At 34.4% G+C, this 26,865-nt stretch overlaps 3 protein-coding genes and 1 pseudogene across 6 annotated transcripts; 2 read left to right on the plus strand and 2 right to left on the minus strand.

The window, feature by feature from the left end:
- Positions 1 to 325: 325 nt before the first annotated feature.
- On the plus strand, positions 326 to 2,720 carry LOC116140177 (amino-acid permease BAT1 homolog). Its single transcript, XM_031425812.1, has 7 exons — positions 326 to 549; positions 656 to 835; positions 931 to 1,050; positions 1,156 to 1,347; positions 1,483 to 1,788; positions 1,890 to 2,072; positions 2,157 to 2,720. Exons 1-7 carry the CDS (start codon positions 448 to 450, stop codon positions 2,649 to 2,651), a joined length of 1,578 nt encoding a protein of 525 aa, XP_031281672.1. The 5' UTR covers positions 326 to 447; the 3' UTR covers positions 2,652 to 2,720.
- Positions 2,721 to 3,261: 541 nt separating this feature from the next.
- Positions 3,262 to 14,866, minus strand: LOC116140155 (protein translocase subunit SECA2, chloroplastic). Of its 3 annotated transcripts, none has more exons than XM_031425779.1 (32): positions 14,099 to 14,866; positions 13,863 to 13,997; positions 13,708 to 13,777; positions 13,542 to 13,606; positions 13,217 to 13,337; positions 12,484 to 12,575; positions 12,222 to 12,287; positions 12,003 to 12,067; positions 11,838 to 11,925; positions 11,594 to 11,659; positions 11,335 to 11,450; positions 10,973 to 11,063; positions 10,339 to 10,422; positions 10,133 to 10,225; positions 9,933 to 10,028; positions 9,746 to 9,831; positions 8,816 to 8,894; positions 8,572 to 8,685; positions 8,275 to 8,370; positions 8,143 to 8,206; positions 7,752 to 8,041; positions 6,817 to 6,872; positions 6,389 to 6,506; positions 6,184 to 6,264; positions 5,715 to 5,794; positions 5,312 to 5,366; positions 5,122 to 5,191; positions 4,845 to 5,031; positions 4,663 to 4,771; positions 4,224 to 4,298; positions 3,955 to 4,144; positions 3,262 to 3,743 (listed from the first exon to the last, which is right to left on the minus strand). In XM_031425779.1, the coding sequence occupies exons 1-31, from the start codon at positions 14,294 to 14,296 to the stop codon at positions 3,980 to 3,982; spliced, it is 3,171 nt and encodes a 1,056-aa protein (XP_031281639.1). In that variant the 5' UTR covers positions 14,297 to 14,866; the 3' UTR covers positions 3,262 to 3,743; positions 3,955 to 3,979. The 3 variants fall into 3 exon arrangements, with proteins under 3 accessions (XP_031281639.1, XP_031281637.1, XP_031281638.1); XM_031425777.1 differs by having other exon boundaries at positions 4,648 to 4,771; XM_031425778.1 differs by having other exon boundaries at positions 3,262 to 3,829; positions 4,648 to 4,771.
- The window catches only part of LOC116140145, a 32,763-nt pseudogene continuing 20,764 nt past the window's right edge, over positions 14,867 to 26,865 (minus strand).
- Positions 23,013 to 25,849, plus strand: LOC116140159 (amino acid permease 3-like). 2 transcript variants are annotated; one of them, XM_031425782.1, is made up of 7 exons: positions 23,013 to 23,101; positions 23,413 to 23,516; positions 23,600 to 23,845; positions 24,007 to 24,103; positions 24,266 to 24,486; positions 24,606 to 24,748; positions 25,123 to 25,849. In XM_031425782.1, exons 2-7 carry the CDS (start codon positions 23,420 to 23,422, stop codon positions 25,744 to 25,746), a joined length of 1,428 nt encoding a protein of 475 aa, XP_031281642.1. In that variant the 5' UTR covers positions 23,013 to 23,101; positions 23,413 to 23,419; the 3' UTR covers positions 25,747 to 25,849. The 2 variants fall into 2 exon arrangements, with proteins under 2 accessions (XP_031281642.1, XP_031281643.1); XM_031425783.1 differs by having other exon boundaries at positions 24,609 to 24,748.

Consider the following 26,865-nt stretch of genomic DNA (forward strand, 5'->3'; position numbering starts at 1 on the left):
TTGCTGTTTTCGCGCTCACTACTTGGACTTCAACAACCGGCCGAGACGAAAGCAAATGCCCAGAAAAGTTTACTCTTTACTAGTATCTTATTGCAACCTCTACGACTATAATATTCATTAACTTGTAAAAATTAAAGACTTCAATCTCATCTTAGAATTCCCAGGAGCAAGTCAAGTTCAACTCATCATCATTCATCCACTATCTTTCTTCTCGCTTTAATTGGACCGATTTGGTCGCTCCTTGACTTGAGATGTGTGTGTATATGTATATATATATATATATATATATATATAGGGACTTATTCAAACCAACCAGCCTCTGATTGTTTAGTCTTACCACTTCCCGGCTACTCGTTATATATAAATTACATTACATATAGTACATGTTAATACTTCATTTTTCTGTGAACTTAACGAACTTTGGTAAGTGTTGAGCTAGCTTTCAACATGGGTTCAAGAGTTGGAGCAGCCCATGAAGTTCTGGAAATAGATTCTGGAGAAAAACGTCTCAATGAGCTTGGATACAAGCAAGAGTTGAGAAGAGAAATGGTTAAACTTTCTTTCCCTTTCCTTTTTAAGGAAATTAATATAGGTTCGTACTTTCTTTTCCAGGCTCAAGAGCTAAAGAACTTATTATAATTAATTTGTTTTGCAGAGTATATTTAAAACGCTAGCAATTACATTTTCAAGCATGGCAGTTTTTACCGGAACACCTCTGTATGGGCCAAGTTTGCGGTATGCAGGCCCTGCAAGTATGATATGGGGATGGGTTGTGGTTACATTTTTCACGTGGTTTGTTGGAATTGCCATGGCTGAGATTTGCGCCTCTTTCCCAGTATATATATTTCTTTCAATTTTTTACTTCTTTTGATTCCATGTAACTTATTGTCACCATCTTGATGTATGTAAATACTGGAAATGTAATAACAGACCACTGGATCCCTTTACTTTTGGGCTGCACATTTGGCCGGACCCAGGTGGGGGCCTTTTGCTTCATGGTGCTGCGCTTGGCTTGAGACCATCGGTTTAATTTCTGGTATTGGCGCACAGGTACTTGCACTATATCTACATGAATTACTTGCATATTCTGTTGTAAACATAATCAAAACTGTGATTCATTCATTAACTAATTTGTGTTGTTCTGGGGTTCGTCAGGCGTATTCAGGATCACAGGCATTGCAAATGATCATTCTATTATCAACTGGAACAAACAAAGGTGGAGGATACTTTGCTCCAAGAAGTGTGTTTCTAGCTATGTACATGGGCTTAACTCTCATCTGGGCATTTCTCAACACCTTCTCTTTACAAGTCGTTGCTTTTCTCGATATAATTTCCATTTGGTGGCAGGTTAGATTCTTGCTCCCATGTACACAAATTTTGTACTGTAATTATACGCTAATTGCATGAATTTCACAGTTAATATGCTTCACACCATAAAAGCATTTTAGCATGTTTAAAGTATTTGACTAGCACAAACTGTAGATTATTGGCGGTTTGGTGGTGATTATAATGCTGCCCCTGGTGGCGCAAACAACACAACCGACTTCATACGTGTTCACTCATTTCGAAACATCTCCTGAATCGACTGGAATAAGTAGCAGACCTTATGCAGTAATCCTGTCAGTTCTTCTAAGCAATTACTGTCTCTACGGCTATGATGCTGCAGCTCATCTCACTGAAGAAACTAAAGCTGCTGACAGAACTGGTCCTATTGCCATTCTTTCTAGCATTGGGATCATTTCAGTGTTCGGATGGGCTTATAACTTGGCTCTTACTTTCAGCATCCGGGTACGCTCCAAAGAGTTACTTAAATAGGGAAATTTGCCTTGCAATTCTTTAACCGTATCTGATAGTTTTGTTTAAATGGAGTGTGTTGATGCAATATACAGGATCCGGCTTATCTATATGATGAGAACAATGAGACAGGTGGCGCACTTGTACCTGCTCAGATAATCTATGATGCCTTCTATGGCAGGTTTCAAAATTCTACTGGTGCTGTGATTTTTCTTTGCATCATCTGGGGTTCTTTTTTCTTTTGTGGACTTTCAGTCACTGCAAGTGCAGCTAGAGTGGTTAGGAGAAAACTTTCTCTTCTCTCCATCTTTCTTTGAGAAGGAACATGCATGGCGTAAAATGATTCCTTCCATTGCTTATAGGTCTATGCGTTATCAAGGGACAACGGGATTCCATTTTCGCCAATTTGGAGAAGACTTCACCCCAAGCACAAGGTTCCAAGAAACGCAGTGTGGCTGTGTGCAGCAATAAGCATGATTCTCGGCCTGCCCATCTTGAAACTTGACGTGATCTTTACAGCCATAATATCCATCAGTACCATAGGGTGGGTGGGTGGCTACGCCGTGCCAATATTTGCGAGGCTGGTGATGGCTGAGAAGAACTTCAAACCAGGGCCCTTCTACTTGGGCAGAGCAAGAAGGCCAATATCTTTGGTGGCTTTCTTGTGGATATGCTATACTTGTTCCGCCTTCCTGTTGCCAACGCTTTATCCCATCACTTGGAGTACTTTTAACTATGCACCAGTTGCCCTTGGCCTTCTTTTGACGCTGGTGATGCTATGGTGGTTCTTGGATGCGAGGAAATGGTTCAAGGGACCTGTCAGGAATATTGATTTGCAAAATGGAAATAGTTCATAGATTTTCTCTTTAATTAACATGCCTTCATACATGAAAAGAATAATGGAACTGTACTAACGTTGTTTCTTATCTATAAATTCTTCTGAATATATGGAGAAACAGCTCAAATCTCCAACCTTTCTACAATAATGAGATGGAAATCTGGGTTTTGAATCCTTCGGAAGGAGAATTATTAATTCTAGTTATAACTAAAAATGGCATACTCTGGTCCCCTCTTGGCCTGATTATTCAGTGTTTTCGTTCTCTTATATATGCATAGATTTCATTTATTAAATTTCTTTTAAGAGAGTTACGAATGTGAGAAAAATTGAGTCCTGTTATAAATTTATTGAATAGTCTTTATCATGAACAATTTGGTGTGAAAACCGAAAAACTCTGAAGCGAACGCACATTGCCTAGTCTGAAATTGGCCGGCCAAAATTAAAATTTTGTGAGGATAAAATAATAATAGACACGGCTACATAAAGCAATAGCTGAGCTTTGGTCGTTCTGAATGATTAGAATTATTCCATATTTCAGTATCTCGTATCCTTTAGAATATTGAAATCTCATAACATCAACATCAAAACTCTGAAAATTAGACAAGAAGTTTGAATAAGAGTAACTCAGATAAAATTGACTGCATAATATAATCAATTGCAGTAAAATGACTTTCAATTGTGTGAAAATACAAGATGGGCATATATAAATGTCAAGAAATCTATATGATATTAAAATGGGATGAGTCAATTTAGGTCACTTGCATAGTTGTTGCTCTACCTCTATACAGTACCACCAGTATGCAGATTATGTTTCCTTGAAGTAATGAAGTTATCCAATTCGAAGTTGATATATACAGTGTTGGTATATATATTCTGAACTCCCTTAATCACCCATGTCAGCCAAAGAACAAGTAGCCTTACAAAAATTATCATATGATTGAATGCTTGAAGTCATGTACTTATCGGAGGAAACTTGGCTTGAACTTTTATAGTTTACTGCACAGAGTGCTACGAAGACTGAAACCAAGTTTCTTTGGGTGATGACTTCATTCAATCTGAATGCAAAGTTACATATCCAGTGGATGAAGACTCAATGAATTCCAATAAAATCCTGCTTACCAAAAACGGCTCTTATCATGGATATGACATGAAACCATAACCAAACTGATAAAGGGAAGAAATTTTCTTTTCCAATTTCTGACAATAAAAATCAAGAAATGTCAAACTCGCTAGTTTGGATGCTATGAGAACAAACACCGAAACAAGCTCAAAAGAATCCATATCTGATATGGACTAGACACTTGGGCTGAAAAATTACTAACCTTTAGTGTGACAAACAATCAGCTATTATGATGTGAATAGTTCTTGGGACTCCATCGGGGATGACCAATACAGCAAGAGTGTTTCTACAGTAAGCCTCCTGGTTGCACTGAGCATCGAGATGAAAAATCGACACCCGTCAATCTTGTATTCTTCAAGAGGATTTCTGTGCCCAAAACTTCTTACATTTACCTGATAGACATTCCTCATAATTACATGCCTAATAAAGCCAAATCATGTCACATACACAAGATAATATGACAAAACATACCGCTGAGCTAAGTCTGTTCATATTTACAAGATGATCTCGCCAGAAACAATCTAGAGTCTTGACAAGAACTGCCCTCTGTATTTGCAAAAGGAAATTTATAAAGCAAGAAAGCAAAACTTCTGAAAAGCAAGCTAAACAACAATCGACAATTATTCCAAGGACTAATCAATACTAAAAAAGAAAAAAAAAAAAAAAAACCTCATTATTCTCTTTTTCTAAATTTTCGAGGCACTTTTCTGTTCATCAGTTTTGTTAGGAACAGACCTTGGGATGATTTTGTTTGCCTCAAATTTTTATAGTGATTTTGAGCAGTTACAATGTTTTTGGTATATAGAGGCTAAGAAGATATTCTTCTATCCATAAATTGAGTCAGCAATGAAGTTTGTGGTGTATAAAACTGAGAGCAGTCAAACTAAAATATCACCTCAATTTCTCTTACATATACATCATCATAACCAGATTCTTGTACAACATCCAAATATGAAGCTATCAAAAAATCTCCAAGGTATTTGCGCAGAAGATTAATGTTTGCCTTGTACCTTCCCTCCCTGTAGCAATGTCAGGAATTCAGTAAAAAAACGCAATGCCCAAATATATATGCATCATCAAGATTGCACTCACTTGGTCAAATCATCAGAGCAAATAGCAAGCCAGCGTTTCAATGAAGAGCTCTTCTTACGTATTCCTCTAAAGGAATTTGGAGGCTTTGGCAAATTTGGAAAGTAAAAGTTGTTTATATCTATGGTCAATTCATGTGGCTGTGCAAGAGATTTCAGTAAGGCTTCCTCGCTGATCCCTGAAAATGAGCCTGGGAAAATTCAATCAATGAGGAATTGCATCAGTCATATATGCCATCAAACATATTCAATGGTTAATTAAAAATATAAAATCAGCTCACCATGCAATAGCTTCCCTCCAATTGTGATAAACTCCTTCAGAAGCTTATCCAAACTCCAGTGTCTCGGATGCTATAAGGAGAATTATTCGGGGCAATTAGTACGAATTGGTGAATAATCTACATCATTCTAAAGTGAAATAATTTTTTTTTTTTTTTTTTTTGGGTAAATGGAAAGTGAAATAAATTTGACCTTCAGTGGATCAACATTTCCGAAGACAATTTCGTCTACCACTGCTTGCATGTACCTATCAAGCAGCTTTCTTTTAATAGAAATAAAAATTTGTAACTATGTCTCTTATTAAAAAAGAAACATTCACAAATAAATGTAAAATTGTTCATTCACCTGGCACAAAAAAAGAAGAAAAGGAAGCAATAAGAAAGAAAACAGCACAAAGTCTTATAACACAATGTTTTCAACTATATACCTTTTGTGTGTGTGTGTGTGTGTGTGTAAGCACAACGCTGCAATAAATTTGCTGTTATATTGCTGAGGAAGTTACAGACTTTCATGTACGAAGAAACACTGAGGAAAAATTCATGCATTCACCAAGGCAGTAGCAACCAAATTCAGGAAACAGAACTTAGGAACTCACTGGAGGATGTGTTGGGAACAACTCTCATTATCACCCGTCAAAATCAATTGCCTAAGGTCATAGACATGCTTCCTTTGAACCTAACACGAGAAATTAAAAAAATGATTGTGCTGATGATCAATGATTTGTAATCAAAGGATTCAATTTCAGATTAAAACGTATGCCTTTTCTTAGTTGCTCAATGAAATAATAGATAAAAACAATGAACAAAATGGAGAGTTCAACTCATTCTAGTTTCATATATGAAAAAAGAAAGTTGAAGCATAAGTTGGGGAATTTATAATGTCATCATTTTCTCTCATCTAAAATATGTGGTGCAATCTACTTCCCGGTTCTTCACTGTAGAAACTTCAGATCAGAAGTTAACAAAGGTAGCAAGCAACTACTAATAAGTTCATTTATGACCCATTTCTTCTAAATAATTCTGGTAGGTTGTTCAAATGAAGCATTATCATATTTAAACACATACCTCTAAGACTTCATCAAACTCAACCAAGCTCTTTCTTATGCCAAAGAAGTACTTCTCTGCATTGATTTGCAGGGCCAAAAGCTAAAATCCATGATGCTTCAAATTAGTAATTTTTACCAACAATGGTTTAGAATTACCCAAAAAAAAAAAAAAAAGAGAGAGAGAGAAAAACTTGAAACATCATGAACATGAGCTACATCATTACCTGCTTTAAAATCACATCACCCTCAATTGGTGTATCCTCATCATCGGTAATCTTTGATATAAGTTTCACAGCCCATTCAGTATCAAAATTAAACTTTTGAAACATCTCATCTTGCAAGCTGTCACATAAACACTTCAGCAATTATTTCCATGAAAGAGTGAGATGTATGCTAGAGCTTAAGTGCTATTGTTGGACCCTTTCCAGTCACCAATTAGTCTAAGTTTTGAAGTTTAGTGGTTATCTACTGGTAGTAGAACTAGTTTACTATGCAAAATTACAACTCAACCAAAAACTTAAGATAATGGGAAGTGCAACATGTATTTTAATTTTAACAGGCCGTGTCTCCCTACTCTTTAAAACTTAGCTACACTGATCTAGCAAGTATTCTCAATTTTTAATCAGGAGAAATAAATCATCAAGCACAATACCTCACCATAAACCGTGTTGATCCAGGATCACCTTGCCTTCCAGCTCTACCACGAAGCTATGAAGGGTCATTGTCACAAAATAATTAGAACTATGTCTGAGCTTTAAAGCAAAATATGAAAGGAAGAAATATAATACTTAATTAACAGTGGAGCTTCGAGAGTGCAAATTGGCTGTCAAAGGTGCAAGGAACCAGTAGTTCCATTAATCTCAAACCAAATAAGATGTGAAACTGACAGAAAAAAGATCTTACCAAAAAAATTGAAAAAAAAAAAAAAAAACTCAATCAATAGGAAGTATAAAAGAGCAAAATATCATTTCTTTCATTCTCCGATTATCAAATTCTAGTTAATTTAATAACACTTCAATAAACACTTGTTCCTTTTTTAACTTTCTCACACAAGCATTTGGTTGTTTTGTCATATGAGAGTAAATTGAAAGAAAATTGAAACTAACTATTAGCCAAACCAACATGAAAAGCCGTGATGGAGAAAAAAAATTTAGCCTATTTGAACTTAAACAAAATGAGTCCGTATGACCATGAATGGATTCAAAGCCTCTTGAATAAGCAACTAATTACCTGATTGATTGACAGACATTATATTTTTTCCAGAAAATTATTTCATCAAAATACATTTATATTTTCAGTATATCATGTAAATAATAATATATAACAATTTATATGATATAATGTTTGATAGATAAGAATTGACTCATGCTTGAAAGCTAAAAAAATGGAGAAATCAATGCTTAAAAACACAGAAACTTTGGCAGTTCTACATTGATAAGTCAGAAAAGGATTTTTCTTCATTTTGATAACTAAGTTTATAACACTTTCATCATTAAACTGAGAAAGATACTTTCAATAAACTAATTAAATGCATAATTAGATTTGAAATTTGATCTCACTAAATTGTTACTGCATTCAAAGACTCACCTGGTTATCTATTCTTCGAGACTCATGCAAAGATGTTCCAATCACATGAAGCCCCCCAAGCTTTTTAACTTCAGACCCTTCATTGAAACAGTGAACTTCACAGTCCTTTAGAACTGAGAGATAAGTCAGTGCTATGGTAGGGCCAAGTGGGTACATTTCAGACTGTTCGTCAATAAGCCTCTGTAACTCTTCCAAATCCTTTGACTGACTCATTTCCACAGACTCTGAGATCATTGATTTTGCCTTCTGATATGTCCAGTTCTTACCCTCACTTTTACCAACATATTTAGCTGAGTGATTCACGTGAGAAAGATAAGAGGAACATCTAGATTACCATAAAATCATTCACTCTAATTATTAAACTAGAATAGCGCTTTTAAAGATTACAAACCCATCAATGCTGCCTTAGCTAGCAAAGCTAATGATGATGATCCAACCTTTATCTTTGACAAAACCTACACAAATAGATAAATTAGAATCACAATTTAACTATTTGGCAGCTAACAGTAATCCAACTAACTACCTTCTGTGAGATTGCCTTGTCATCAACTTCGAAATCAGGAGCTTCTCGTGTGAGAAACGAAAGCAAGCTATCCTCTATAATTTCTTTTGCGAGCATCTTGATATATAACAACCAGAGTACGGAGTCAATCCTACTGAACATCAAAGGAATATTCCAAAAGATAGTACAAATTTAAAATGGATGAGAATTATGCACAAACACAAATTACCATGGTGTCCTTTTCCAGAAACAATGGTAGGACACATATTTCCTTAGTGAGATAAAGAATGAAATAGATCATCTAACATGAACACCTACCTTTGGATTTCCTCCCAGTATTATGTCAGTTCCTCTACCAGCCATATTTGTAGAAATTGTAATAGCATATTTTCGCCCTGCTTGGGCAACAATTTCAGCTTCCCTTGCAGCATACTGAGGAAACAAGAATGGAAAAAAACTGAAAAACATAACATTAATGAATTCTTTCGAAAATAAATATGATTTTGAATAAATATAACAGCCCAATAGGCAAATTTTGCTTCAAGACTTAAAGTTAAAAAACCTTGGGTCTCGCATTTAGGACATTGTGGGGGATTCTCCGTTGCTTTAGCAGGTGCGACAAATATTCAGAATTCTCAACACTGCATCAAGAAGAGTAGACATTGTAGTAATTAACCTGCTTAATTATGAAAACTCAACAATACAAATTAGCTATTAGAGTGACTTTCTCAACAGGTTTATGGAAAAAAGAAATTGAATGAGTCATACTTAAAACCTTAATACTTAGCATTGAATGATAAGAAACAATGAACTGTGTTACCTAAATGGGACAAATGACAAGGATAAAAGGTCTTGTAAAATGATTGCACATATATTGAAATATCATCCCTTCTAAGGGTAATAGTAAAAGTTGCACTGTTTAGCATGGCAATGCTGTTTGTATTCTGAACTATTAAAATGCAGAAAAGAGACATGCGACCATACTTTGGCTCTCTCCATTGTATGCTATGATTTCTATAAATTTTGAACTGGGGAGAAGCACCATGGAGTAGTTTTTTCCATTACAATATAAATTCCTTAATAAAATACTATCAAACTTATACTCCTTTTCATCGGCCGAAGGATCAACACAAATTCACATTTTTCAGCACAATGAATCTGACAAGACAACTGACCCAAAAATATGGGATAGCCATTGATTTTGCACCTCCTAAATGCATAGACTTACTAAAATTTAGAGCCGCTGGGGTGTTCATATGATGGAAAAAGATACAAAATCAGCCGCCAAATCGACGACTTCTAGATCATTTAAACATAGACATAAGGGAAAAAAGAAAAAATAACAACATATAAATGTTCTGGATTTACGTATTAGACGGTGCAAAACCCTAGAAAATTTATTATCTCCTAGATGTAAGGATGTGATAATATGCCCACATGAAGTATTTCCCATACCTAGCATAAGATTTTAAAATCAGGGCCTACAGATTACCTAGTGGTCCCAACCAAAACAGGGCGACCCAATCTGAACATGTATTCAACTTCTTGACGAACATATTCCCATTTTCCACGGGCAGTCTGAGAAAATGCAGAATGCAAAGCTGAAGTCACATTCATTAGGAGACAAATTATCAGAAGATAATTTCTTCCAAAAACGAACAACAAATATTGTATCTTACAGCAAAAGCTTGTATGGGTAAATCTATACGAATATTTGGCAGATTTGTGGGCACTTCAATAACTGGCATCTGAAACATTTTCAAGAACTCCTTCTCCTGGAATCACATAAAGCAAAAAAGAACAGCAGCATAATTATTTGTTAAGCGACCATTTAGCAGAAATATTTAGAGAATGTGAGATTTTATTCCATTGTCCTTACTTCAGTTTTTGCAGTCCCAGTCATCCCTGACAGCTTTGGGTAGAGCTTAAACAATGATTGATAAGTGATTTGCGCCACAACAATTGAATCGGCCTAACCAGAGAACAACATTTTTGAACTTATCTGAACTAGAGAAGCAAGATTTACATTCGGTGCAATTGTAGGGAATAAACTAAATGAACCAGTTCCCAAACAACTAAATATACCTGAATCTTCAAGCCTTCTTTAGCCTCTACAGCCTGGTGAATTCCGTCTGACCACCTCCTTTTCTCTTCAACTCTGCCTGTCAGCTGCAGAAATATCACAACCATACTATCATGAGAATATAATATAATACCTCATAATGTGCATGCTTTTACATAAATGATTCATATCTAAATAGCTATATTTTTATCCCAGTCTCATGATTTCTCATCATTGAAAGTTGGGTTTTACAATTCAATCCTTGACCGATTCTGGAACAAACTGTCATATTAAAAGCCAAATAGCCAAATAATGGGATATTATTCATGAGGCCAGGGAGGGAATGCCTCTTTCTCCAGTCCCAAAACCTCTCAATCTAATATAGATATGAAACATAACCATTCTTTTTAATGCCTGAGCAAGCAAATGTTAATCTAAGCCAAAAGCGTATTATCATTTACAATGGAATATCAACAATCAAAAGTGAAGACAAACAACATGTAAATCATAACACGTACATGTTTTGAAATAGGAATAATATTGCTTATTGAAGTACAAAAAATGTATAGATAAAATAAAATAAAAAAGGGTGAAAAGAAATGACAAGAGAACATAATGAACATTGTGAATAACAGATGGTACAAGGTTTCTTATTACCTCATTTATTATCAGAGCCTTCCCATTTCTAACTATGTACTGTACATCCTGCCGATAAAACTCTTTAGCTTTCAGTGCATTCATTACAAATCTGCAATGCATCAATGATAACCATATAGCTGAGAATTGAAATAATTATGGGTGCAACTTAAGTCGGTTTTGGACACATGTTGAAGCTCTTCCCACATTAAGTCAACCACGTTATGTTTCCAACATTAACACATGATGCATCAAAAATTACAATATCAAGGAAAAAACATTTGAAAGAATTTAAAAAGGATATGTAGAAGCTCTTCCTACATTAAGACCACTATAACAACAAATTAACAGATTGACAGCAAAACTAAGAGAAACGTATTCACCTTGCCCAGGGATCATTTTCATCCCATAGATCATCTGTTTCAAGTGCCATCTCAGCAAGTGCTATTCCTTCCTCAGTCAACTCCACTGAATTATCCTTAAGCTCGACCTTGTAATGCTGTCACCCAATTGATTAATAGAACATATTATCAAAAATCATATAAATGCTCTATATATAGTAACTCTGTTAGTCTATAAGTCAGCTAAAGGGCAGCAAATCTTATAGTTTAACTGAACATGAATACAATTGACTGGACTTACGATGTCCCGGACTAGCAGCTCAGCTACTTTAGCAGCTACAGGATATCGTGCAGCATCTTCACTAGCCTGGTATACAGAAAGAGAAGAGAGATTACTAGCGAGTTAATTCCAACTTCAGTTTTCCTCCAAAAGATTCCAAGCTATTTCAGTGCTGCTGATTATTAGTAGATTCTAGAAATAGTGGCCATATAAATTTTAAATCATTAAATAAAGAATAGCCACCCAACGAGCAACCACAATTTACCTCGCCACTTATTAACAGTGGATTTCTTCCTTCATCAATAAGTACAGAGTCAACTTCATCAACTATTGCAAAGTGAAATGGCTTCGGCCTGTTTTTTCAATGTGCATCACTAGTAGTCCAATAAAGAAAATAAGAACAAATTCTGAACAGTTTCTTAACACATACCATCGCATCACAAGTTCTTCACTGTTTGCAGCAAGATTATCTCGTAAATAATCAAAGCCAAGTTCCTGAGGACATTCAGAACAATATTTAGGATCAACAATATGTGCAGCAAGCTAAAGTTAACAAGGCACCAAGTGCCCAGCATTAAACCCAAAAAGAAACCCCTGAGTACCTAGCAGTAAAATGCACTGAAGCACAACACGATTAGGAATGACTTACAGAATTATTCGTGTATGTTATATCACATTGGTAGTTGGATCTCCTCTCTTTAGCTGTCATCCCTCGCTACATATGCAAGCAGTAACAGTTATAAGTTATGATAATTTGCAGGGTACTTATGTGTTTATAACGTGGTTAAAACCTACAACTTCTGCACAAACAAGAAGATTCTGGGAAATCAGCCTCCGGCACTTATATTCCTAGCTAATTGTTATGGGAAAACAATTTTTAGCATATCTCACTTTCCAATGAATTTATATACCTGAATAAGACCAACTGAAAGACCTAGGAAGCGATGAACTCGACCCATCCATTCAGCATCACGCTGCGCCAGGTAATCATTAACAGTTACCACTGTCAAAAGAGAATGTAGTGCCATCAGACTTAACTTAAAATGATACAGAGCAGCATACTGAACTTCAATTCTCATGCAATTGTAATGTAAACTAACAAGATCACCTCTACTAGGCTTCCAACAACAAAGGCATTCAAGTGACCTACCAAGAATTTGATTATCAGTATTAAGAGAGCCTAAAAGTACCTACAAATGTTGTCCCTTAGTATTCTTTTAATCACCATACCCTTTATATCCATTAAAAGCTTATCTGCTAACTCACATGCCAACCCTATAATAGTTTGTCATTTCATATTAACATTAAATGTGCCTTCAAGATCCAGCAAACTCATTCAATCAGCTTGTTTAAAGAGGAAAAAAACTTAAGATTGACTTTTGGTCATGATATGAAACTTGAGTATAAATATCTTATAAACTTGCATACCTCAAAATCATTACGACTACAACATAAGTTTCAGTTTTCCGATCATAACAATCTAATCAGCCAAAATATCTCAATTGTACACAGATAACTTTGCAAAAATGTTTTATAACTTCAAAAGCATTAACATTTTTTTTTTTTTTTTTGGCAGAAAATAACCAATCTTAGCTGTTTGCAGGAAAGCAGCCACCTTCTAAGAGTCCAGGATAGACAACATACCATGAACACCCTCACCAGTCAGGGCATTAAGATATGCAGCTAATGTAGACACCAATGTTTTTCCCTCACCGGTTTTCATCTCAGCAATGGACCCATCATGAAGCACAGCTCCACCAATAATCTAAAATTAAAATTTACAAGCATAAGGAACACTGAAACCTACTTTTAGATAACAACAAACTCCCAGTCCGACAGTAAGACATATTTATAATATGTGTATGTATGTGATCAAACGTATGCACATGTAAATTCTAAACAAAATATATGGGGATTGCATGTTCACATGCACATAAATACGCATATGCATAGACAGAGAAAGAGAGACCTGCACATCAAAATGGCGCATACCAAGCTTCCTTCTAGCAGCTTCTCGAACAACAGCAAAAGCCTCTATAAAAGAAATTGAAAAAGTAATTTAATAAAATAAAAACAGAAGAATAACCTTCATATAAAAATCCAAAACTTTTAAATTGAACTTTACAGGTCCTGACCCGCTTGAATATCTGCTAGTGTCTCTCCCCGTCTCAACCTTCTCTTAAACTCGGCAGTTTTTGCAGTCAACTATAAAGAACAAACACAGCCCATTATTATAATAACTGGAATAGAAGTACTAAAACTAACTGAAAACGAATGTCAAAATAAAAACCTGCTCATCTGGGAGATTCTGAATCCGTGGCTCGAACGCATTAACATCTCTAACAAGACGATAATAATCCCTCACAACCCAATTGTTCAAACTCGTAAACTCACTCAAAGTCTTTTGAACAACACCCAAATTCTCCTAAAACAATAATAGATAATACACAACACACAAGCATATCATCAAACACGCGATGGGCAAACAACAATTAATAAAAGAAACTAAAAGACAAATCAGCGCACCTTAACAGATGCAGCAACAGGTGTAATATGACAGAAACGGCACCGTTGGAGTGAATAAAAAGAGGGAGATGAATAGAAGCGGAACACGGAGGTAAGTGGTTTGGTAGAGAGAAGAGCTGTGCGTTGAGAAGGAGGTTGTGGTTTTAGGGTTAAAAAGAAGGCGGGGTTTACACAGAGAAGAGCTGGAGTTGTGCCCATGTTGAGGGCTTATGCTATGTTTGTAGTTTGGTTGTTAATGGCAGTTTATGCATGCGGGAGCGAAGGGAGAAGTTGTTTGTGAGGATTTGCTTTTCAAAACTCCCCGCGTAGAGTGTCGTCAGACTCTGGGGGTCACGAATTATTTTTCTTTTTTTCTTGTAGAAATGTTCTTAAAATTTTTATTTAGATTAATTATTGATAATGAATATATTGCAATCCAACAACCTTGAAAAGAAAGGCAAGTGGCTCCGAAACATTGTATTAAAGCTCCCCCGAAGCTCAGAATTTTATTAGATGATAGTATGTGTATATGAAGAATAAAAACCCATCAAGTACAAATAAAAAAACAAGCATTGCTTATGTAAAATATTTTGCAAAATTACATAAGAGGCCGGCGACATGCTGGTGCTTCATTACACGCGCACATTGCTACATGCCCAGTAACACTAACAGCATGATCTTGATGCTATTAATATGGCCACTTTATTCTTTGTATATGTGTATGAATCCACAAATAGAGTTCCTAAGATTAATTAAATCTCTTTGAAAATGTTGATGAATGAGGATCAGTCAGGTTGCGGAATTGAAAGGTTGAAAAGACTTGAGATCGAGACAAGTCCTGCAATGGAGCCAGTAGCAGCAGCGATGCTGATAATGAAGCAACCAAAACTTAGGATTTGGAGGCCAATCCAATTTGCACTCCGTTTTTTTATCTTCTTTTGCACTATATACATCTCAACAGGAAAGTAGACTGTGAATGGCCAAAATCCCAGGGCTCCCAGGAGACCAACCCCGTCGTTGAAGAACGGAAGGAGCATTGATATCACAGTGGTTATACTCACAAAAACTGTCCTCGAAACCAACCGGAACAAGGTCTGATTACATGGCCCAAATCCCAGGATTGGGATTTTAATCTCTCTGTCGATAAACGTAGAATTTGGGGATCTTTTAGAAGCTTGTTTTTCGATGAAGGCGAAGAGGGGTACTTGGTAGGCTCCAAGAAGGTGGATAACTATGGCGACATTGGCTATCTGAAGTAGCCAAAGAGGTTGATGCAATCCTGAATCGCTGAGGAGGTTTTCAGGCGATGAGTCACCGAAAGCAGCATAGCCGAAGCAGCCACAGAGCATGTAAAGAAGAGTTGTTATTCCAACGCTTATTACTGATGCCTTCTCCATTGTTTTGGCTTCTGTGGGGGAAGACTTGATCGCGTCCTGTGATCATGTACAAATTGCTCGTATTAGTTTCAGAAGCAATTAACGATGCAATTTACCCTCACTAATTTCGTTAAAGAAACCTCCTCTTCATAATTAATATATATCAAGTTTCAAATTAATATTCCTTCTAATAATTTGAAACATATATATATATATGAATCACTCAAGCTTTTGGTTCATAAATTTTTTTGGTTAAGATTATTTGTCATGAATCACGGAAACCTCTACTAGTAAGAGATAATCCTGCTTCAATGGTAAATACTGAAAAACCAAGATAAAAAATAATAATATTAAATGTATGAATTCTTTATACAAACTCTTTCTTACATATGATGTGACAGAAAATAAATAGGTGAATTTGTATACAAAATCAACCCGCTAAATGTCAATTGATATAAAGTGATAATAAAAAAGGTGGATCACTTCACTTTATATACATAATGCCACTAGATTCATTTTCTTAATCATCATGTATACAAGTTGTTCACCAACCCTTTTGTAAAAGAATAAATAAATAAATAATACTCCATCCGTTCTGAAATAAAAGTAGTTTTAACCAATTGCATAGTTTTTAATAAATTAATTTTTTAATGTAAAATTTTTTTCTCTCTCCTACTCCATCTCTTATTTGCTTCTCTCTTAAAAATGTGGTGGGAAATGCAATGAAGAAAAAGTAATGATGTTAAATGACGTTTGAAAGAGAGAGAGAGGAGATGAGAGGAGAGGATATGTCATAGACAAGACGACGACACTTAATTTGAAAAAAATTTAAACCCTTAAAACATCATTTTTTTAAAAACAGAGGGAGTTTATATATATATATATATATATATATAGAGTGAATTGGGGTATATTTAGAAATTAAATAAATCACTATCTCTATCTTCAAATTTAGATTATCATAATCATGTGAACCAAGATTACTCTGGCTCAATTTACGTTGGCTAATGCACTTGATCAGCGGCCGTTCCAAAATTTGGCAATTCGGGGTTGGTATATGAAAAGTAAAAAATACATGGGTCAAATAAATATGTAAACAAATTAAGAATTTTTGCATATTTTGGGGCCCAAAATGTACTTTAGAATGGAACTAGATTTTTATTTTCTTGATTATAGAGGTATATACTCTTTGTCTCTCTCTCTCTCTCTCTCTCTTTTTTTTTTTTTTTTTGTTGTTTAAGGTAATAAAAAAAGAAAAAGAGAAAGAAACGAAAAAATACATGAATTTCAATGAGATGGTAAAGTAAGAATAGGCAAACGCAACAACTCCAGGTGCTTGGAATGTCCTCCATATCTTCTGGGTTTCAGTAACACTCCAAAACTTATACCAGTTAAACTTCCCCTGAATTTTCCCGTTTCTGTTAATTAAATCATGCAAAAAGTCAGATTTCTTGAAGCAAACTTTCCATCAAATGGAATAATTCAAACTTGGTTATATCTATTGAGTTACCTGAACCTATAGCTATGCTAAGACCAAAAACCAATCATTGAGTAAGTGAAGGACGTGACGGCGGTGACAAAAATGGAGAGCCGCCGTAACTTCCAAAGCCACAAATTTGAGACAGAAAAATTTGTATACAACCGAAAATAATCATCCATTGCTTCTGATTCATATGGAATGGATTCTTGTCACACCATAGTCAAACCACCTTGACCATTGGTAGCACTGATTGACCAAAAAAAAAAAAAAAAAAAATCTTATTTGAAGTTCTTTCTCGGAAGAATAGTGAAGAATGAAGAAAGAAAATAGAATTCACTTTAAGCTTGCAGAATTCGCAGTGTAGCCACTGGCAACACCGAAAAGGCTCATGTAATAAACAACTCTGCATATCTCGAACGTAATCCCACCTGAGAAAAGTAAAAACCTAACGGGTAAGATATTTAAGTTTTAAAACAAAAAGTTCCATAAAAAATTTGTAACTTTGATCAATACTTTCACTAACGTAAAGTGAAATTTACCAAGTTTGGATCGAATAATGTCCATGTAAGTGTCGTTTGTGTTGCCAGTGACTAGGTCCCCAGAAGGGCAGCAAACAGCAGCAGCAAAAAGAGGGAAAGTAGCAAGTGACAAGAGAGAACAGAGCATGACAATTGGTCCAAAAAGCCATCCAAGTGAGCGGTGGCCCAAGCCAAGGACAAAACTCCAGACCCCATAAGTGCCGTTATATATGAGCACTGCAGCCCACACAGTAGTTCCTGATGATTGAAAACACAATTAACATACTTTCAGGAAAAGAAATTGAACGGAAAAATTAAACGATTAATATTGTTATTACATGCATCCTTTGAGAAAGGTAAAAAGAAAGTTACCTGTTGGCTTGCGGCGGCCATATCATTGGAGGAATTAGAGTTGGAGCCGCCTTGAGGATGCAAGTCAATGGAAACTGAATCTGGTTAGCAGTCTTGTCACCCATCTTTGCCTTTAAAAGGAAAAAAACACAAATATATTAAGCCTTTTGAAGCAACTTACACTCTACCTTGATGAAATTTATTTTAAAAATAAACAAAAACATAATTAAGTCATCAGACTCTACCTTGTATATCCTCCCTGATATTTGTGAAACTGGCTGTAAGAAGCAGAACAACAACGTAACTGTATAAGAAGAAACAAGTGATTTCAATTAAGATGTGTCCAGTTAAATCAAACTCCATCTATTTATAGAGAGGATCAGTTATTTGGTAGCATAATAATCGTTTTCTTTTGAATACACAACTCAACCATCTTTGTTCAACAAGTACCCTCGTAATTTATCATAGCGAATTTACAAAAATAGTTTCTTTAATACAAAAAGAAAAAAAAATGTTAGTTCTTTGGTTGAAATACATTCTTGGAGAACAAGTTTTGACTTGCAAGTATTACTAATTAATATGACAAATTAAATATAGAGTTATTATATATATAGAATGAAAAGTAATTAATTATATGAAGGAGAAGACTCCTATAGTGCTACAAGAATCTGTTTGTGCACTATGTATAGTAGTTCTGATTGGAGGGCTTTAGCAAGAAGGACCGTCTCTTTGAAGCGTTCCTGGCATCTCCAAGGATTTAACTTTGCTTGTAAATCAATAATAATTAGGTTGAAAAATCCAACATGACTGAACTAATAACCGGTGAGTGACAGGTGTAAGTCAAGCTTGATGAATGAAGACCGAAAATGAGGTAATATTCTTTCCAATTGGAACATGCTCAAAAAGTTCCATGGTGAATATAACAATAGGCAAATTTTTTTTTTTTTTTTTTTAAGAGAGAGAGAGAGAGAGAGAGAGGGGCGGGGGGAGTAATAGTTAAGTTTGTAAAATAACAATTTATTTATGAGTTATTATAACTCTTTTAATTTGTGGACAGATCCTTCCAAAATTAAAACCAATATTAGTCTTCTTTCACTAGAGACGTAATTTTATATATCTTAAAAGGTACAAAATGTGAAAACGAAATAGAAAATTTGTAGTCAATTGATTCTTTCCATATTATATATTTGTGTCTCCTTCACTTAAAAGGGTAAGTGAAGGAGATCAGGAAACCACCTCCGCAGCCTAACCAACAATCCTACCATGTGGGTACAATTTGAGGCTCCAATAAAGAGACGGCATCTACTACAGAATATATAAAATTTTTAAAGAAAATAGAAGGAATCAAGAATTAATGTAGTGGCATCTATACTTCCACATTATGCCCATTGCCCAGTTATATTCCATCCTTAAACCATGCCATTTACAAACAAACGATCCTTCCTTTAATTATTATGAATTATGTACATTTTTTTTAGTAATCAGGGTATCCTAGTTAGTTTACACACATCTCAACTAATATATTATGTACTTTAAATAACTGTTCATGTCAACTGGAAAAGAAAACTTACAGCATGCACTGCCCAACAATTAAAGAGGTTACTCTTGAATGAAGTAGGAGTTTATGATTATAAAATCATAAATCATGACTTCAACTAATATTTATTTTTTACCTTGATAAAATCTATAAGTGTACGAAGTAAAATTTTTCATCCTATGATCATCAGTTTGTACTTATAATTAATATGTAATTATATATGTTAAGAAAATAAAAAACAATTAATTTTTGTAATAAAGTCAATCAATAACTACGAAATGAAAACTAATGAATTATATGAACCAGAAGACTCCTGTTCCTATAGTGCTCCAAAGAATTTCTTTGTTGTTAGATTTTCTTAGTCTCCAATCTCTTATTGTGAACTATATAGTAGATTTGTGATTGTGAATATATGATAATCAATTTGTTGGAGGAACGACGCTCTCTAAAATTTCAAACACTTCTAAAGATTTTATACTTTGCTTGTAAATCAAGAAGACAATAATATATATTAATAGATTACCAAAGGCATGGACTGAAAGAATAACAATTCCAAGCGACAATCACATATGAATGTATGTATGTATGTATGTATGTATGTATAGAGAGCATTAAATTAACTGAGTTAATTTTATAAAGGGATTGGGATATGCATGAAATGCTGATGGAAGATATGGGCGAGCGCAAATTTATGGTGTTCTTAGCTCTTGATTTGTAATTCAAATGCATATATAAGGTATTCTTGGGCATACATCTCATCCGGCAACATTTCACCTACAGGTTCTTATTATGAACATATTCCAGAAGATGAAGAAGTTTTAGCCCCTCTTCATTTATGAACTCATTTTTTGTTTTTCAGTTTTCATCCGTCGTAAAATGTGGGTTTGCATTTGAATTTTCTATTGACTATCATCATGGAAGACATTGGNCAATTCCAAGCGACAATCACATATGAATGTATGTATGTATGTATGTATGTTTAGAGAGCATTAAATTAACTGAGTTAATTTTATAAAGGGATTGGGATATGCATGAAATGCCGATGGAAGATATGGGCAAGCGCAAATTTATGGTGTTCTTAGTTCTTGATTTGTAATTCAAATGCATATATAAGGTATTCTTGGGCATACATCTCATCCGGCAACATTTCACCTACAGGTTCTTATTATGAACATATTCCAGAAGATGAAGAAGTTTTAGCCCCTCTTCATTTATGAACTCATTTTTTGTTTTTCAGTTTTCATCCGTCGTAAAATGTGGGTTTGCATTTGAATTTTCTATTGACTATCATCATGGAAGACATTGGCTGGAAATTAGAGATTTTTTTAATAATTGTATGTCTCGACTGTATTTGTTATTTCTAATTTGTCCGATTTAATTATAAAACTAGAATTAAGAAAAAAAAAAAAAAAGATAAAAGAGGTTTAATAAAATGTGAGAGTGAATAGCATCTCTCCTATTGTATATGGTATGAATTCTTTCTTGTTGCCACCGCCGTAAAAGCCTTTGACCTAATTAATGATAGCTCTGGTTGACTTTCTTTTCTTCTTTCTTCGAAGAAGGCACATCGAATAATAATATTAATTGTGTTTGGTTTCTTGTCTAAGTAGTTTTACTAGTTGACTGGTTAATGGTTACTTTCCTCTCGAAAAATTAAGGCAACGTGTATGAGCATTTGACTCTAGAACTGTTCCTTTACAGCGATAAGTTTTCGCGTGTGAGAAAGCATCAGTGAATGCCCTAGCAAGTTGTGATTAATTAAGGCGTAAATATATATGGTATCTTATCTTTGAGAAAAGCATGCAATCGATTACATGGTCAGAATATTTGAAGCACCTTCTTTGCCTTAACCGGGAAATGAGAAAATACCAGATGCGTATTGAGTATGGCGGGAATCAAAATGGAGAAAATTATTGAAAGAAACATACTATACTTAACAAGTTTATGAACTTTCAAGGAATTTGCATGTACAGGATGAAATTAATTATAACTTCTTTTTCGATCCACACATGAAAGAATTATTTTAAAAAATTGAAGGTTAAATGGTTTATTACATAAAGCTTCTACTTCCATTAATGCAGATACAAGAATTGAGCTTATTAGCATGCATTTAAGAAAGTTAGCAATCGAATTCATTAATGGACAACGTTATTGGGCTAAGTTACGAACGGCTGACTGATAAAATGCACATCACTAGAAACTCAAGGGCTGCCTACAAGGCTATAATGGTGCTTTATGATACTCGTAAGCCTTGAGACTTTTTAATATCGATAGAACCCAAGGTTGGTGTGGTTCAATAAAAAAGAGTTATGATCCTGCTGACCCTACTAAAAACATTTTCTTTTCAATAATTATCCTACTATCTATTTCTGACTTTATATAATTTATAAGACCACAGTTAAAGAATAATGAGACCCACTAAAGAGAGGTTCAGTAAGAGAGCCAATTTGTGAGAGCCTTTTATAATTTTTTTTCTTTATAGTGAAATTTCACAATAATAAAATAGATATAGCTCTTTTATAGAAAATAAACCATTATAAATCTTGTGTTTATGTGTAGTTGATTATTTATCACTTGTTCACTTTATTTTTACTTTTATAGAGATTTAGGATTTGCCAACATCCGAATTAAATCCTCACACCATCCGTCCCTAATGCTGTCAAATAATTTAATGGAAATTATCCATGTAATTAGTTATAAAGATTTTTATCCTAATGAAACTACCGTTATTCATTTGCATGCCATGCATGATCACTTTGCATACATTATCGATCAAAGTTGTAGATAGTTCATTTTATTATCTCTTGTTTCTTTGGAAAAGTGTCAATCAGAGATCTACTCATGATCTACATCATTGGCGAAGTGAATCTTTTTGACACACACACACATATATATATTTTCGATGGCTTTGTTTTCAGGATCTGCCCCAGAACAACTTTTATCTTCAACTGATGCTAACATCAGTACTTAAAACTGTTGTCAGAAGATGCAAAATATTATGAAGCAATTACCAAAACCCATTTGACAACAAGGGTGCATTCTTTCATTAATATGGTGCTCGGCACTTGATTATTAGTACGTTAAAACAATTCAAAACCTAAAATGTTCCGATTTCTAACTATTGGTCACTTTTTCAGAATTGTTTTAATTCAAAAGCTAAATGCTCCACTTTCTAATTATTTGTGAGTTTTTTCAGAATTTTTCTGTTTTATTTCTGCCCGAATAGAATTGTTTACACATTGTTTTATAAAAATCTTATACCAATTGATATAAACTGGGAGACGATATCTTTATTATATTACTTCATAATAAAATACCAGAAAGAGAAGTTTAATGTCTATATAGCCTGGAAAAATGTAAAAACCTACCGAAATATTAATTTTATCCCCTTCCGAACACCAGAGGGTCACCTTCGAAAAAGAAAAGAAAAAGAATCTCAATTACTTGATGAATAAGATTACAAATTAATATTAAATTTTCCGCGGGATGGCCATACAAGATAGTGCCTTTCATACTGCTTTAAAATCTCTGAAGGGATTAAATTGGAAGCTTTTACAGGTTTCAATGAAGTTGAGTTGAAGCTTCCCTTCAGCGTGTAGAACGACGAATACTCTTCAGCCTATAAGAACCTGATCCACTCATCTAAATGAACTCATAATCCCCCCTGCTTTATAGAGCTGTTATTCAGCTAAGTTTTAATTTGCTTCCTTCAAAGCCGAGTTTCGAAAGCTGAGGAGAGGAAATTTTACACAAACACCAAAGGTAATTAATTAAGAGTCTTGAGAAAGTTTTTATTTTTAAAATCAAGCTAATAACTCATATGGCCTGGGTTTTTGTGACTCTTGAAAGGTGTGTGTCAATCTGTGTCTAGTAATAGCTGTGAGAGTTTAACACGGACATAACTAGACTTAGATCACCAGAAAAGAGTCACATGCATGCTTATATCTGTTCTAATTAGTACTCTTCTTAAATCTTGTCTTTGATTTCATTTTCTAGTGAACAGACCTTGAGATAATATAATTTGGCGCTAGCGTCGTTGCTCAAAAAGGCTTATTTGTGTTTTTCTTTTTAAGAACAAAGATGGGTGACCAGACTGCTGAACAGAACCAAGTTTCCAATGACTCGCATCCTCAAGGCGGCTCCAATTCCTCTTATGATGGCCGCCTCAAGACAACAAGTAACTTTCTTTCTTAAACTTTCTCAAAAGAAATATATATATAATTTTTTTTTTCTGTTAATAATTCTATGTTTCTTAAACAGGAACTACTGTGTGGGCTGCCAGTGCTCACATAATAACGGCTCTTATAGGGTCTGGAGTTTTGTCTTTGGCTTGGGCTACGGCTCAGCTTGGATGGATTTTTGGACCAATTGTCATGCTTTTGTTCTCTCTTGTCACTTGCTACACTTTTACTCTTTTTGCCGATGCAGTTTTTCACTCTTCCGGGAAACTTGCCTCTGATGAAAAAAAGTACACTAATTACATGGACACTTTCCTAAAGGAGCTTGGTACAATTTTCACTTCAGTATATATATTAACAATTTGACGTCTTTTTTTGTTAATGTTAAGTAAACTCTAGACAATTTTTTTTTTATTTTTTTTTTTTTAAATCAGACATTCTTAAAATTATTAATTGATATCTTATTTTTTGAGTTCTTACTTTTCTCAGATGAGAGTATGTTCAAGCTGATAAGTCTAGGTGTTTATTACATAAGCCTTTTCGGAGTTGCCAGTGGCTGCACCACAGAATCATCTGCAAGCTTAAAGTGAGTTTTATAATTTAATTTTTTCTATATATATTCTTCGGAAAGAACTTCGATCGGATACGAATTTGAACATGGGTTTTTATTATAGATACATATTTCTTAGTAATTATTTTAGTTCTTTTGTAATTAATGGCTGAATCTCGTAAGTGTATTGTGAATCAGTGCAATCCAATGGTCAAAGTGGTTTCACAGTGGTGGTGACAACAATGGTCAATACCATATGAATCGCAACCTATGTGTGATTATTTTTTGTGTCATACAAATTTTTTTCTCTCAAATTTATGACTTTGGAAAGTTAAGATGGGTCTCCGTTCTGGTAACCGGCGTCACATCCTTTACTTACTCATTGATTGGTCTTTGTCTTAGCGTGGCTAAAGTAGCAGGTAATACATACACCAATACATCTTTATATGTTGTCATTGATTTCAACTAAATTCAAATTCAATTTTTGTTCAAGCAAAGCTGACGTATGTTTTTATTTTAATATTGCTTCAATTATCAGCAGAAACTGGGAATTTCCGGGGAAGTTTGACTGGTATAAGCATTGGCACTGTTACTGAAACCCAAAAGATATGGAGGACCTTCCACGCTGTTGGAGTTATCGCGTATGCGTATTCTTACTTTATCATCTTGATAGAAATTCAGGTACGTACTATGTCTCTTATCTGTTCTTTTTTAATATTTATTACCCAAAAAAAAAAAAAAAAAGTATATATATATATATATATTCCGCACTTTAAGAAAAAGAAAATGATAATTAAATGATGTTATCAAGACTCAATGGTTTATCAATTAAACCCCACTTCTTAATTAATCCCATTTAAAAATTTTAATTTATTCTAATTTCTGAATGTATCCAATTGGAATTTTTTTTCAAGTATTCTTGATATTTAGTTTTTCAATTTAAATATTGTAATTAAGAAAAAGTTGTGTTAGAAGCATCTCACTGGAAAACTTCTTCCTTTAAGGCTTTAACAACTAATGCGATGGACTAACTTAAAAAACTTGTGTGATTACAGGACTCGATGGAGTCTCCACCATTAGAAGTCAAGAAGATGAAGAACGCATCAGTAATAAGTGTTGGAGTAATAACTCTATTCTACATGCTCTGTGGCTGCTTTGGGTATGCTGCTTTTGGAGACTTATCACCTGAAAACCTCCTCACTGGTTTAGGATTTGATAAACCATTTTGGATACTAGAGATCGCCAAAGTAGCCATATTTATCCACCTTGTTGGAGCATACCAAATTTACTGCCGGCCCCTCTTCGAAATTGGAAAAGATAGATTCAACAAAGAGATTGAAATCTCAATCCCGGGATTTAGGAGCTACAAATTAAAGTTTGGCTTGGTTTGGAGGACAACTGTCGTGACATTAACCAGTGTGATGTCAATGCTCCTTCCATTCTTTAACGACGGGGTTGGTCTCCTAGGAGCCCTGGGGTTTTGGCCATTCACAGTCTACTTTCCAGTTGAGATGTATATAAGGGAAAAGAAGATAACGAAGTGGAAAACAGAATGGATTTGCCTCCAAATCCTAAGTTTTGCTTGCTTCATTATAAGCATTGCTGCTGCTACGGGCTCTATTGCAGGATTTGTTCTTGACCTCAAGTCTTTTAAGCCTTTCAAGTTCGGTACCAGCTGATGGCCATTCATCACGGACTGTTAGGTTGAAATAACAAACCAGGACTGTTAAAATACTTGTGGAACTCTTAAAATTGTTGGAATAACAAACCAGGACTGTTATCTACCTGGTCTTTCGCAAAGAAGTGGCTATAGCTTGGTCTTTAACAAATATGACTGGTTAAGTTGTAGTTGTTTGTTTGACCAATTCTTTCTGCTATTTTATAGGAAGTAGTTGTTTTGTTTACTCTAAATAAAGTTAGGAATATAATATTCCTATAAATGTAGCATGTATTTTTAATTCAATAATTAATGGAAGATCATACGATTGTTTTGATGGTCTTACTCATTGAGAGCACTTTCAGTTTTAGTACTTATCTTTTGTTCATACGTTTTTTAAAACCAACAAAAATAATCACTCCTATATTGCTGTGCTTCATAGACGGTCTTTCTTTTAAAAATGCTATATGTCTTGAAAGCAATATAGATGTATTTGATAAATTTTATTATCAAATATTTTAATTTTCTATTATTACCAAAATAGATATAACTAACATAATATTAACTATTTTTACAACTATTCATTAAATGTAAAAAATTACAACAATAATATTTTTATTAAATATATATATAATAAATAACCTTAAAAACTTCATTAATTCCTAAAGGATATAAACATATCTCCCTTAATTCAATAAGGATATAATAGATAATTTAAAGAATTCATTACATGCATGTAGTATGAACGGTTTCTAAAGTAACCCCTCACGTGTTTAAATTATTATCAGAATAGGTGAGATTATCTAAATAATCACTTTTGAAACTTTTAACAAAGTGTGTGTTATTTTGAATGAGAGAATAATCTTGTGGGTGTGAGATCAAAGGAAACATCTAGATTTTGATCGGAACTCGGAAGGTAGGGACCACGTAGAAGATGTCAAGACTACAAAAATCTGTATATGGTCAGAATTTTACATTCCTACTTTTATTAATTTCTTACCCAAAAAGAAAACGATTTGGTGGTTTCTACTTTACCAAGAAAATTTCATTAAACAAGAATGTCCACCTCCATGATGATGATGATGATGGGGGGAATTATATAGAGGTGAAGGTAATTAATTAAAGTGAACGATCAAAATCT

Source organism: Pistacia vera, unplaced genomic scaffold (assembly GCF_008641045.1).
Source record: "Pistacia vera cultivar Batoury unplaced genomic scaffold, PisVer_v2 Contig364, whole genome shotgun sequence".
Classification (NCBI taxonomy): domain Eukaryota; kingdom Viridiplantae; phylum Streptophyta; class Magnoliopsida; order Sapindales; family Anacardiaceae; genus Pistacia; species Pistacia vera.